Source organism: Cavia porcellus, unplaced genomic scaffold (assembly GCF_034190915.1).
Source record: "Cavia porcellus strain 051 isolate PalLab524CR breed Dunkin Hartley unplaced genomic scaffold, mCavPor4.1 scaffold_23, whole genome shotgun sequence".
In the NCBI taxonomy this organism is placed as follows: Eukaryota; Metazoa; Chordata; class Mammalia; order Rodentia; family Caviidae; genus Cavia; species Cavia porcellus.
In genome coordinates, this window is record NW_026947506.1 from 8,288,323 (window position 1) to 8,302,664 (window position 14,342).

Consider the following 14,342-nt stretch of genomic DNA (forward strand, 5'->3'; position numbering starts at 1 on the left):
ATATATAAGGTCTCTCCAGATCACCTACTGCCTACATGTAGACAAATCGTTTCAATGACGAGGAGACAAATTCCCTTCTACATGTACAGGTAACAAACCGTGACAAAACTCTGGAGATGAACTTTTTAATTCTACCTCATAAGCTCTACCACGACTCATGGGTATGGCAGCAATTGCTTTAGGGCAAGGATTTGTACCAGTGGGAGAAGGGTTACATTTACCTACTCTTTATTGAGGTGGGATGGACAGGGATTGAACCCAGGGCCTCACACACAATGGACAAGCACTAGAGCACTGAGGTACACACTGGCCTAAGGAGAATTACACTTAAAATACACCCAGTCACTTACTAGCAAAATCTACATGTTCTCTGTTTGGCTGTTTTGCACAGGGTCTCGCTACGTCGTTCAGGCTGGCTGGGAACTTGCAGTGACCCTCCCGCGCCAGCTCCGGAGTGCTGACCTTAGGCATGCACCACCATCCAGCATGAGTGACAGACACTAGGTACAGCACAAGTCTGTCTGACTTCCGAGTCAGCAGAGAAATTTCAAACTGTTGACAGGCCAGAGAAAGCTAGCTTTCTGGATAGCTTTTCTCAGGAATCATTCATAAACATGTATATATGAGGTCAGCTTCAGAAAATAATGCTTCAGACTTTTTATCAAATTCATTTAGAACTCTAAACGTTAAAATAAGAAAATTACTGTTAACACATTAGATTCTCCGGAGAATCAAGATATAATAAAAGGAACCTAATTATTTTCAAAATACCCACTAAATGGAAGGGTGGCAGAAGACTCCCTGGGTTACCTGGCTGTCTGTGTCTGATCCTGTCATGGTCAGGGCACGTGCAGCCCCACGAGGCCACCAGTGCAGCTCTTCTCACTGGACTGAGCCCTCGACAGGATGATGGGGCTTCTTAGTTACCAGTGATGAAAATGTGAACAACTCATAGAGCTGGCTCATTTTTACATTTCTGCAGCTAACAGAAAGATTACACCAGGCAGCACCAAGTCCACAGCTGCCACCATAAACATGTCAGGTCACCAAACCCATAAACAACACGGGACTCTTACCTGTATCTGCACAGTAATTAATTTGACTATTCTGACTTATCGGTTTTAACCCTGATCACATGCTTTATGGAGAAAATGTCATTAGGGAGACTGAAAAAAATGATCACGGCTCATTCATTTCTAGATGGCCTTAAAATGACAGTGTTCCAGAGCGGCTAAAAGCACCTGATGAGATAAATGCATGTGTGGGGTTTGACATCAGCGACAGTCTATCCAGCAACCTCGCCGGTAATCAAACAATTACAAAATAGAAAGTACATCTTGTACAGGCTGACAGGGCCATTAAATCAGGAGAGCTGTGGGCAGACGTCCTGACACTGCAAGAATTACCAGAAAGCATTAATTTCAGCATTAATAAAACGGCAGTAAATAGATGACAGCTGCCACATGAACTAAGAAATAAGGTCACTGGCCTTGTTAAGCTCGCGTCTCATCTTCTCAGGCACAAACTGATCGAGGCAGCGTCTGAAGTGAAGGGCGTCAATGGCGACGATCTCGGTGCAGCGGCGCTGCCAGCCATCCCTGGGTCAGGACACAAAGGGCAGAGGATGAGGGGCAGCAGCCCCCAGACAACACCCGCGAGGCACACGGCTGACTACCGGACAGTGGTGACGCGTTACAAGTGATCTGTGCTGCGGCTTTCAGGAGACTGTCTCACTTATACACTCTGAGACACACACTTTGTGCACTGTTAGGCATCAAATAAAAAGGAAAATCAAGACACCGCACGCAAATTGTGGACACAGACATCATCAGAGCCAGTCTCAAAGATGAACTGATTTGGAAGCAAGCAAAAGGAATTTAGGCTCTGTTTCCCTCTTGGACTAAGGATGTGGAATCTGTAGATCACTCCTTTGTTTTGAGAGATATGCTCTAAATTACTGGCCTGTAACATCAACATGCTGCCACATGCTATGAAAAATGTTTGATAATTCAGTGCAGTATTCCACCTACTGTGCTCAATGCTGACTACAAGAAAGTATTCTTAAAAGACAAAAATCATCAAAGCAGACAATATGTTGACTGGTGATGTACAAAGCACTAGCTGGGACAATAATTTCAGGAATGTATAAAATTTTACATACTTCATCTGTTTATAAAGTTTCACATATTGATATGCCAAGCAACTCCTCACTCTGGAGAACAACAACAGAAACCTTCATGTTAGTCTGTAAACAATCACTGGGGGTGAACACCCACCACGGGTAACTACTGTGGCCAGAAATTCTACACACAAAAAAAGGCAAGAAGGCAGAGGCTGATGTGAGACAGCCCAGATTCGGCTACCTGGGCAGCAGCCAGCTTGCTGCTGCCAGATGGCTCACTGGAGAACAATCTGCCTGGGTAACGGAGGAGTCAGGGTCTGAAGTCTGTTCCACACAGCACAGCGCAGGGCTGGCGGTGGTCTGCGGCACCAGGCAGTGTCCCGGGAAGCTTCCTCCGTCCAGTAAGCGCAGAGGGACTGAGAGTGAAATGAGCCGGCCGAAGGCTCCACTGAGAACTGATGGCGGGAATGGCAGTCACCTCCACCACACCCAGGCGGCAGCTTAGCGGTAAGGAACTACAGCGAACTCAAGTGCCTTTCTTGTTTTGCTGTAGATGTCTGGTTATTTTTTTTTACTTTAAAAAGAATAAAAACCAGAAAGTATCAAGAAGCAAACAATCAAAAAATAACAAAAACACAAGCAAAATAACAACATCAACAACAAAAAGTAATGATGATGTCTGGTTTTTATTGTCTGTTCCTTCCTTTGGTATATGGAGACGAGCAGTTTTCAAAAAAAAATTTTTTTAATATAACAAAGGATAGTTTACTTGGAAAAAAGAAAAGCTAAGACAGCTACCACGGAGTGGGAGGAAGAATCAGGGCTGACCCCCCCCCCCCTTTTTGAGACAGGTTTTGCTATGCAGTTAGGCTGAACTCCCATTCTGGCAATCCTCCTGCTTCAGCCTCCTGAGTACTAGACTCACAGGTGCACACCACCACACCTGGCATTCATGTAGTTTTGAGTGACAATGAACTTGTAATGCTGAGGTTAAAAAGAAAATCCAATTGCTGGACGAAGAGCAGAAGGACACAGATCACCACAGGGTAACCCCCACACGCCTCTTTTTGAGCCCGGTAGCCCAGGCAGCACAGACTCACCTTTCGCTGTCATCCTCGTGGCTGCGGGCCCAGCGGTACGTCTCAGCATAGCCAGTGTACTCGCTGTACTGCTCCGTCCCTGAAACAAGGAACTGGTGACCACGCCTGCGCACTCCATGGGAAGCCCGCCCAGCCTAGCACAGGGGAAGGCACCCTGCCATTCAGCACTGAGCTGGACAGCCCCGCGGGGCCAGGTAGAGGGGAAGAGGCAACAGACACCAAGAGCGCGAAGAACGAACAGGCTGGGCGTGCTGCTCAGGGGAGAACACATGCTCAACTCGTGGTCAGACCCTCAAACAACAACACTGTCCATCTGAAGAAGATGCCCCGATTGGTCACGGAACAAATTCTAAAAAAGCAACGAAAGAAAGAGAGCTCACAAGCTTAGTAAGATGGAAGCTAACTCTGTACACTAGCAGCGAACAATGGGAAATGAAACTGTCAAACCCCACTGACCATCGCGTCAGGAGCAGGAAACGTCCAGGACTCAGTGTCCCGACGGGTGTGGACACGCCACTGAGAGAAAATGAAACACACTGTCCACTGGGTACTGCCACGAGGCTCGTGTTTGGTCTAGAGATTCACCTTCATTCTAAATAATCATAGTAGAATTTGTATTTACTTATTCTTTGTTTTTCTGAGACAGGCTCGCATGCAGTTCAGGCTGGCCTCACACTCATGGTGACCCTCCTGCCTCAGCATTCCGAGTACTGAGATTACAGGTGTGCACCACCGGGCCCCGCCCCGGGAGACTGTCTGGAAGGTAGTACTTGAGAAGAAAGGCATGTCCATTTAAACATTAGTGTAGACCAGCAGAGAAATTCTGAACAAGGAAGTCACAGGACTCATCTAGCTCCTTCAGCGTACACTAGGTCGGTCTTGCTCCAAGGAAGGACACCGAGAGAACTACACAGACTCTGCAACCGTCAACCGCCGGCCAACAACGGTGCTGGGCCAGGCCGCCCAGGAAAGGGTACATTTTCCAGCAAACACTGTGGAAACAAGCAGGCATTCGTAGGAGAAAGAAATAATAAAGCTCAACTGTTACACTACAGATAAAATTCTGAGATAAGAGCACAGACAAATACAAAATTATAACAGCTGTAGATAAAACGCGGGACAGTAGCTTTATTATGACCCTCCCCCTCGCTCCCTTCACCCTTCCTCTTTTCCTTCTTTCCGCTTTCCCTCCTCCTTTGTTTTTGGTGTGAGGGACTGAATTCAGGGCTTTTGCACTGAATTACTTTCCTCAAAATTTTCAATTTTCAGACAGGATCTTGCTTAGACACTAAATCACCCAGGCTGGCCTTAAACCTGTGATCCTCCTGCGTTGGTCTCGGACAGTGCTAGAATTACAAGTGAATACCACCAGATCCACATGACAGGAAAGATTTCTTAGAATGGAAAAAGAATACACAGTTTAGAAAAAAGTCCATTTTTTGTCCTAAACTTCCACTGCCAGGTATCTACTCAATACAAACTGAAAATACATGTCCACAAAAAGCAAACCCAAACAAACCAAAAACCGTACTGAAAAATGTCTACAGTAGGTTTATCTGTGATAGTTGTCCATTAGTCAGGGTCCGACCAGAGGAACCGAGCCAGCAGGAGACAGCTGGAGAGACTTCCTGCAAGGTGCTGGTTACACAGCTCTGGGAGGGCGCCACGCCCCGGGCAGCTGCTGCTGTCCTTGGGGTATACTGCTTTCTCCTCGGCTCTTAAGATCTTTCAACTGATGAGCCTCATGCTAAAGTCTTAAGTGACTCTTCTAGTTGCTGAGACAAAATAGCTGGCACTCAAAGTGAAATGAGGAAAGGTTTATTTGGCTCACAGTTTGTAGAGGTTTCAGTCCATAGTTGGCACCCTTCAGGACAGGGTGCCATGGCAGAGGGGCATCGTAGAAGAGAAACAGTCCATGGCAGGCAGAAGGCAGCAAGCAGCAAGCAGCACCCGCAGCAGCCCTCTTTCTGTCCCTTGTACTCTATATGGGCTCCCCACCCTTAGGACAGGCAGTGACCACACTAGCTGGGGCATCCTTAAGCCAGCATCACACATGCCAGATCCAGCTGCCTTCAAAAAGCTCTACCTATGACTCACTGGGGCTTTGGGGGCACATTTAGAGATTACTGTGACCAGTCTCCCTTTTTGAATGGTAATTGATTGTGGACTTTAATTATACCTATCAAATATCTTTACAGTTCATACCCAGATTAGTGTTTCATTGAAGAATGGGGGTTGTAGCTTAGCCAGGTTGACATATAAAGAGCACAAAGAACTTAAAAGCAGAAACAATCCAAATGCCTATCAACAGAAAATCTGCAACATGTAGCACGATCTTACAGAGGAATACTTCTTAGTAATAAAAAAGAACTAGTGATGTATTCACCATACAGATAAATTTCCCATACACTGTGGGAAAGAAGATAGAGGAAAAGAAGATAGAACACTATCTAACTCTGTCTAGATGAAGTTCTAAAAAAGACAAAACGATATATATAGGACTCCAGGGAATTTTCTGAGGTGACTGATGGACACGTTCCATATCTTGACAGAGAGGTGGGATACAAGAGTATATGTGTTTGCCAAAAACTTGCTGTATTACACACTTCACATCTTAAACTGTGTATAAATTTTACTTAAGACAAAGTTGTAAACAAGTAGTGACACTACAGAGACTGCTTTTCTCAGTGGCACTATTTAGCAGTTCTGAAACTACCTTTTGTATATTCTGGCATGAGAAAATATGGAAAGACTACAAGGCATGCTGTGATGCTGGAGAGGAAAGGAAGGTACGTGTGTGAATTCACAGCTGTGTGTGTGTGTGTAAACACACACATGGATATAACATTATATTTTGGCTCAAATCTTGGCTTCTAAAAAACTACTCTAAAATCTGAGATGCCAAATTCAGTAACGTAGCTGCATACAAAGTCAATTCTGAAAACAATAGCATTCCTATATGTGAATAACAAGCTTACTGAGAAAGAAATGAGGGGAATAACACTTTCCACCACAGCACCTCAAAAACGACATAGCCGGGAAGGAACCTAATGAAGGATGTGGGCGATCTCTACACTGACAAGTGCAGCACTCTGAAAAAGGAGACTGAAAGGGATATTAGAAAACGCAGACACCCCGTGCTCTTGGGTAGGAAGAACTAACGTAGTGGAAACGGCCGTGCTTCCAAACTGTTACACAGATTCAGTGCAACCCCAACCAAAATTCCAATAGTGTACCTCACAGTATTAGAGAAAGCAACGCTAAAATTCATCTGGAACAAGCAAAGACTTAGAGTAACAAAGGCAACGTGGGCAATAAAGACAAGACAGGAGCATCACAACCCCTGACTTGAAATTACATTACAAAATTACTATAATAAAACAAGGTACTGACCAAAAAACAGACCCAAAGATCAATGGGACACGTTAGAAGATGCAGACACAACTGAAGATACTCTAAGCCACTTTATTTTTGACAAATGTGCCAAACATATTCGCTGCAAGAAAGATAATCTCTTTAATAAATGGTGCTGGAAAAATTGGCTCTACTCATGCCAAAGATTAAAACTTGACCTGTATCTTTCACCATGCACTAAGTTAAAATCAGAATGGATCAAAGATCTTAACATTTAAACAGAAACATTAAATCTGCTGGAAGACAGGTAGGTAAAACTCTAGAAGACATAGGTAGGTGTAGCTAAAGATTTTATGAACAAAACCCTGATTACACAGGAACTATTACAAAGAACCAACAATTGGTATCTCACCCCACTGAAAACCTTCTGCACAGCAAGAGAAACCACCAACAGAGTGAAGAGATAACCGACAACATGAGATAAAATGTTTATCAGATGTACCTCAGATAAAAGATTACTACTGAGAACAATAAAAAAAAAATCAGTCCTCTCAGATTTAAAGACCTAATCCAAAAATGGGCATCTGAGATGAACACATGCTTCTCAGATGAAGAAATACAAACAACAAACAAATATGTGAAAAAATGTTCAACATCAATGGTCATTCAAGAGATGAGAAGTGTAACAACACTGAGATTCCACCTCACCCCAGAAAGAATGGCGACTGTCAAGAAATCAAGCAATAACAAATGCTGGAGGGGCTGTGGGGGAGAAAGGAACCCTTCTTCATTGTTGGTGGGAATGCAGACTGGTACAACCACCGTGGAAACCAGTGTGGAGACTCCTCAAAAAACTAGACCTAGATGTCCCATTCAACCCAGCTACTCCCTGTGAGTATCTTCCCAAAAGAATTAAAAGTATCAAACCACAGTGATATATGTGCACCCATGTTTATAGCAACATAATGTGCAATAGATCTTGGAGACAACCTAAATGTCTATCCACTGAGGAGCAGATAAAAAAGATGAGACTTTTTATACAATGGAGTACTACTCAACCATAACCAATAAGCTGGAGACTTTTATAGGTAAATGGATGCAACTTGAGAACATACTCATTAGTGGAATAAATAAGACACACATATGTATTTTTTTTTTTTTATTGGTACTGGGGATCGAGCTGAAGACTGCCTGCTTGCAAGGCAGGTGCTTATGCTGCTGAGCTAAATCCCCAGCCCCTACACACATATGTAGACATCATACTGTCTCACTAGTGGGAGAAGCTGAAAGTAACATATGTGTATGTGTATGTATATGTATATATATGTACATAGTTAAGATAGTTAAAAACTCCTTGGTGAAGGGTGCAGTGTTACAGCAGGGGCAGGGAATATACAAGATGGATCTAGAACATCGTCTGGTGCTAAAAAAGGAGCTGCTCCAGAACAACTGCATCCAAACACAACGGACCTATGACAAAGGAATACAACAGCTGGAAGGAGCACCCCGATCAAATGTGGGGCAACGCAGCATTCACGGATGACAGAAGCAATAATAATCTGTTCTCTGTAAAGCCCCTACTAATAAGTAAGGATGAAGAAGTAGTCCTTTCTTACGGTAGAACACCAACTACTAAATGCAGAACACAGTACTGACTTCAGTTCAGGACCTGAATTCCTCCCACGACGCTGGTGGCAGAATTTGCTCTACAATGCTAGTGTCATGGAAGCTAAAGAAAATACCAATGGTTGCTAACATTAGTAGGTGAAGCCTTGGTGATGACAGGTTATTATGTAAGATACAAATTACCGACTGATGATGAAGTAAAAGACTCTGACAGAGAAGAAACCTGGCAGACCAGCCACCACCCCGTCCGGGGGACTTGGGGGGAGAAGAGCCAGGAGCAGGACAGTGTCACGCTGTGGGACGCCTGCCAGAATGCACACACACAGGGAGACGGAGAAATGTGCCCCCAGCCCGGAGGACACATGAAAAGGAAAAGAAGGTATCAGGCTGGACTGGCTGGAGACGGGGAGAAGCTACCAAGAGCTTTTTAGGGTGACTGACAAAACTGAAACCCAGGCTAGGGTTAACAGAATCGTATCCATTTAAACTTCTTGATTTTGATAACTGTGCCGTGCTGCCTGAAAGAGACTATCCTAATTCCTAGGAAATATAAATATTTAGGAGAAAAAAGAAGATAATGTTTCCAATACATACTGAATATTTTAAGACTAGGAAAAAAGCTGAAGCAAATGAGGCAAAAACATAAGTGGCCAAATAGGGGCTGGGGATTTAGCTCAGTGGCATAAGGGCCTGCCTTGCAAGCAGACAGTCGTGAGTTCGATCCCCGGTACCGATAAAAAAGAAAAATACGAAAAAAAAAAAAAAGTGGCCAAATCTTAGTAAAGAGCATATAAAAATTCCATGCCATATTTGTGTAAGCTTACAAATTATTTATACACACATATAAAATATATGATAATGTTCTTAAATGTAGTTTATGTTTTCCAATAATAAATTGTTAAACAACTTACACTCATTACTAGGGTTCCCAGGTTGTTTAGTACACTGCTTCTTAAAAGTAACTTAAAAGTCATTTACACTTCATTGTTGTTATTGTTTTGTGGTACTGGGACTTGAACCCAAGGCCTCATGCATGTTAGGCAGGTACTCTATATCACCAGCCCTGTACTGTAATTCCTATAAATTCATCTAGAATCTTGGGCAAGATACCTTCGTTACAAATCATGAAAGTGATTACAAAGTTCATGTTGTTGTTACGCCAAGCCTTCCCTTATGCAGTAAGCAGGGCTGGCTGCTCCCTTCTGTGGTCCTGTGGCAGTGTGTATGGAACATCAATAGAGGATTTAATATATTAAACTGTTATCTGAAAATGAACTGCATTTTCACATAGCAGCAAGGGATTAGAGTGAAACTGGAAACTGCAGTTAAAAATACAAAACTATTTATAATACCATGAAGGGCAGAATAAAAACTATGAATTATTACTGAGGAAAGTTAAAAAGTACCTGAATAACAGAGATGTACAATATTCAAATCAAAACTAAATATGGTTTTAGGATGTCAGTTTCCCCCAAACTGATCTAGGGAACAAAGCAGTTTCTAAATTTCGGCAAGCTTTTTGGTTGAACACTGAAAAATGTATTCTAAAATTCATCAATACAACTCAGAAAAAGAAGAGTTGAGGGATTTGTGTGATATAATTTCAAAATTATGAACAGAACTCAAAAGAGAAAAAACTTCATAACAACTAAAAACTAAGACTTAAAATTTAAAAATTTCTGTTCCATCATACATGTATCTGATAATGAATTTATATACAAAATAGGAAGTGCTTTCAAAATGTAAAAATACAAGAAAACCCAAACAATTCAATGAAAACATGAGCAAAGATGGTTTCAGGGGCAGAGTCACGGGTGGAAAATTTACCACGCTGCACACTTTCTGTCAGTCCCGCCACACTGGACTGTCAGTTCCTCAAAGGCAAGGATTGTAACTTATTAGCATTTGTGTTCACATCAGCATCTTAGAGTGCAGAAACATAAAAGGCATGTGAATAACTACCAGGCCGATAAACTAACATGAGCAAAACAGAAAGGGCACTGGATCCACTGAGACTCAAATGACGAGTCCAGAGATACTTAACCTCAAGGCACCACGTGCCTAGTTCATATACAGCAGCTCACATCTCTACAGCATGGTAAAGAACCATAGCGAGATCAGGAGACACAAAACCCTTCAAAACCATACAAAAATCAGAATTGGTGTGATTAGACTTCATTTGTAAGGGAGCAGATAAAACAAAGCTATGTGGCTTATCTACATGGAGGTTAAAAGTGACCTGGTCAGTCTGCTGGCCACAGGGACCCAAGGTAGCCAGGAACACACGCTGACTTGTTTTTTCCTCTTTTCTGTGCAGCAGTAATGACTGGCAGCACTTTCCCTGCCAGTTCTGCTGACATTCAGAAGAAGGTAAGGACTTGAGATGTCTGCGATGATCTGATTTGCTACTGGGCTGGTTTAACCCTAATACACAGCAGTACCACAGTAGCTGTCATTGGCGGGTTCCAGGAGGCAGGCAGAGTACTGAAAACCAGCACCAAACTGTTTTGGCTGGAAAGGGTGGTAAGTCCTGAGGCAAGTGACACTCAGGTTCTGAGTGGCCAGTACCAAACAAGTAACAAACAGTGGGACAACATTTTTGGATCAAAATGCCCAGGACCTAATTTGACCAGTTTCAAAGCAGCGGAGCACCAATGTGTGGCTGAACCAGTCTTCTGCTCCACTGTACTCATCAGACCGAACACCTTAGAAACCTTGAACAACCTCTGGTACTGAAGTTATTTATGGGGTGTTGCAGAGAAACTCCTGACAGAAGGGGAAAAAAAGGGGGAGTGTTGGGAGCCGCGTCTGTGATAGCTCGCCTTGCGCGGCGGACGTGCGGCCTGTGGTAAAGAGCAAAGCCTGAGGTAGATTACCCCTCCCATCGAATATGTTAGTTTCCTGCTTACCGCGTAAACAACCTGCTCAACAATATAGTCTGCCTGGCAACTGATGATGTTAGCCAATCAGCTTGCCTTGCTTACTTTAACATGATTGGACACTGTACCCGTATATATACCGGTGCCACCCCTGGGCGGAAGAAGAAGCCAGGTAGAAGCCCAGAAGTAAAAGCCCAAAAGGAGCCGCGGAGAGCGGACCGGTAGAGGCTTTGGGGCAGACTGAAGCACGAAAGGAGCCGCGGGGAGCGGACCAGAGGAGGCTTCAGCTGGGAGAACCCAGGGCAGGCTGTACGGAGAAGGAAAATAAAAAGAAAAGGTTGTCCACTACCAGACTTTGTCATGTGTCCTTCCTGCCGGCCGGGAGCGGACATCGACATTTGGAGGCCCGCCCGGGGACTGATCACCCCCGAGACGTGGAAGTGGACAACGCTCCAGTACAGAGCTGCGAGACAGGTGAGTTGGGGATAAGCCTGGGCTCTGGGTGGCGTGCACCTACAGGGCTTTTAGACTCCCCTCAGGCTCACGCGTAAGTGGCGGATTCCTTGGGCCTCACGCGGTGAGTAACATATTAAAAGATGGGAAACATGTTAGGTAGCAACACTAAGAGCGAGGGTGGTTGTGGAGAAAGCTCTCAAGAGCTTACAAAAGTACGCAGGGTATCTGAGCAGGCCCAGTCAGGGAGCTCCCGAGAGGGGTCCGTCAAGGGGAACAAGGATGCTAAGGAGGAGGACGGGGCTCTAGCCTCGGAGTCGTCTGACTCCGAGGACGAGGGAAAGTTGAATGGCAAGGAGGCCAAAGAGACCAGCTGTCAGGAGCCTAAGTCGCTCAATAAGGAGTCGCAGGGTTCTTTTCCAGTGTTGCCCCGCGAATTGCGCTCTGCTCAACCTGGTCTGCGGAGGAGTAGAGAGCTCCTGAGCGCTCCCCGGCGCGAGAGGGAGGCGAAGCCTTCCGCCCCACCTTGGGGGCCGTTTCCGGAGGCGATTCCTCGCCACGAGGCGGCCGCCTGGGAGCTCTCTCCCCTTTCGCCAGAACAGGAAGTGATGCACGGGCCCCCATTTTCCGCCCAATCACGGCCGCTGTCTTATGCTCCGCCGCCGGCGGGTCGGTATTTTTACAGGCGGCTTTGGCAGGGGGGACGCTTGTCTCATGAGGTACATCCACCTGGGATAGATAGTGGCCCCTACGGGATATTTCCTGTACAAGTAGCTATGGGCCAGGGACGCAATGTATGGGAGCCTTTTGAGATAAAGCAGATTAGAGAACTTAAAAATGCAGTTACAACCTTTGGGCCGACTGCGCCTTACACCATTGCCATGCTGGAGAATCTGTCTTCTGGGCCCCTCACCCCCGCGGACTGGATTCAGCTGGCAAAGGCGTGTCTGCCCTCGGGTAGTTACCTGGATTGGCGAGCCTGGTACACAGAGTTCTCTGCCGAGCAGGCTGAGAAAAACGCCGGTCGAGGAAATAGGGGCTGGGAATTTAGCTCAGCGGCATAAGCGCCTGCCTTGTAAGCAGGCAATCGCCAGTTCGATCCCTGGTACCAATAAAAAAAAAAAAAAAAAAAAAAAAAAACGAAAAAGATAAAAATAAAAAATAAAAAATAAAAAACAAAAAGGGGGAGTAAGCCAAGGCCTGCCTCCAAAGGCGCGGTTATCTATGGCATGACAATGGATGGGCCCGGATCCGGTAGTCAGCTGGAACCGAGGCGCGGTTTGTGTTTTCCCACAGGAACCGGGACGAGAACCACTGTGGATACCGGAGAGACTGACACGGGCAACAAAGCCCTCGACTGAAGATCAGACCTGCCCTACTGGAGATCCATCACAGACCAACCAATAAGATGAATAGAAATAGCGGTAGCCCGAAATGGACAAGAAGATCCTCAGGCATATGCATGGCTTGCTCAATTGGCCCACGACCGAGTCTAGATATGGCGGGCATCCCTCATTCTCCTCCATAAGGTGACAATACACAGCAGGGTAGGTGAGTCAATGACGGGTAAGAGCGTGCCTCCCCAGCACGACTCGACCTAAGCCAGGCCCTACCCCATCCTGCACGTAAGCCGCTGGACTGTTAGATGCTGCCCAGGTCTAAATTTCTCTCCGAGGGGATTTCTTTACGGAGAGGAAATGAGTGCAAGCTTGTGTGCATCCAGGTTCCGTCCAGTTTGTGCCTGGCCCTAGAAAAAGGACGAGGGCCTCAGGGCCTTGGCAGACCATGGCATGGCCAACCAGGGTCTAAGCCAAGGACCTACGGTGGGCCTACACATAGGGCATAAGCCTCTGCACCCAGTCCAGGAAGGGCTACGATGCGCACATTCATAAAAAATAAAATAGGGGGAGATGTTGGGAGCCGCGTCTGTGATAGCTCGCCTTGCGCGGCGGACGTGCGGCCTGTGGTAAAGAGCAAAGCCTGAGGTAGATTACCCCTCCCATCGAATATGTTAGTTTCCTGCTTACCGCGTAAACAACCCGCTCAACAATATAGTCTGCCTGGCAACTGATGATGTTAGCCAATCAGCTTGCCTTGCTTACTTTAACATGATTGGACACTGTACCCGTATATATACCGGTGCCACCCCTGGGCGGAAGAAGAAGCCAGGTAGAAGCCCAGAAGTAAAAGCCCAAAAGGAGCCGCGGAGAGCGGACCGGTAGAGGCTTTGGGGCAGACTGAAGCACAAAAGGAGCCGCGGGGAGCGGACCAGAGGAGGCTTCAGCTGGGAGAACCCAGGGCAGGCTGTACGGAGAAGGAAAATAAAAAGAAAAGGTTGTCCACTACCAGACTTTGTTGTGTGTCCTTCCTGCCGGCCGGGAGCGGACATCGACAGGGGAGGGCCAGAGTTCTCTTTTCCTCCACCCCTACTTAGTCAAAGACTCTTGCAGGGAAGATCACAGCAAACAGAGGGATGACGCTGTCTGCATAAAAGTATTTGCTGCTTGCCTGACATGTTTCATATTCATTTAAAAGTCTGACTGCAACCAGATGTCCCACAATGATGATAAATTTAATTTATTTCCAATTTCTGAGACTCTTCTACAGATTCAGGCAGCACAGTCACAGCCATTAGCTCGCAGAGCCTGGGTGCATCAGTGAAGGAATGGAATTGATCAGGCAGATAGATTGCAGGGCATGGCTAAGAGTCTCCTAAGAAGGGAGATGGCAGAAATCCAGACATCAAATAGATGATGAAATGGCCATTTCCATTAAAGGAGCACCACATCACAGATATTAATTAGGAAG

At 45.6% G+C, this 14,342-nt stretch overlaps 1 protein-coding gene and 1 long non-coding RNA gene across 7 annotated transcripts in view; one reads left to right on the forward strand and one right to left on the reverse strand.

Annotated features, from left to right (window-relative positions):
* Parg (poly(ADP-ribose) glycohydrolase) overlaps window positions 1–14,342 on the reverse strand; it is a 105,486-nt gene that overhangs the window by 18,655 nt on the left and 72,489 nt on the right. For 4 of the 6 annotated variants that reach the window (XM_005002049.4, XM_013148597.2, XM_013148596.2 and 1 more), the window contains 2 exons: window positions 3,223–3,301; window positions 1,490–1,598 (listed from right to left, as the gene is read on the reverse strand). The exons of the other annotated variants lie outside the window; for them this stretch is intronic. In XM_005002049.4, coding sequence (XP_005002106.2) covers window positions 1,490–1,598; window positions 3,223–3,301 — 188 coding nt within the window. The remainder of the gene's footprint in view (window positions 1–1,489; window positions 1,599–3,222; window positions 3,302–14,342) is intronic. 6 annotated transcript variants of the gene reach the window in all.
* LOC134472424 (uncharacterized) lies at window positions 10,858–13,882 on the forward strand. Its single transcript, XR_010042233.1, has 2 exons — window positions 10,858–11,555; window positions 12,831–13,882. It is a non-coding gene; the product is annotated as an uncharacterized LOC134472424 (long non-coding RNA).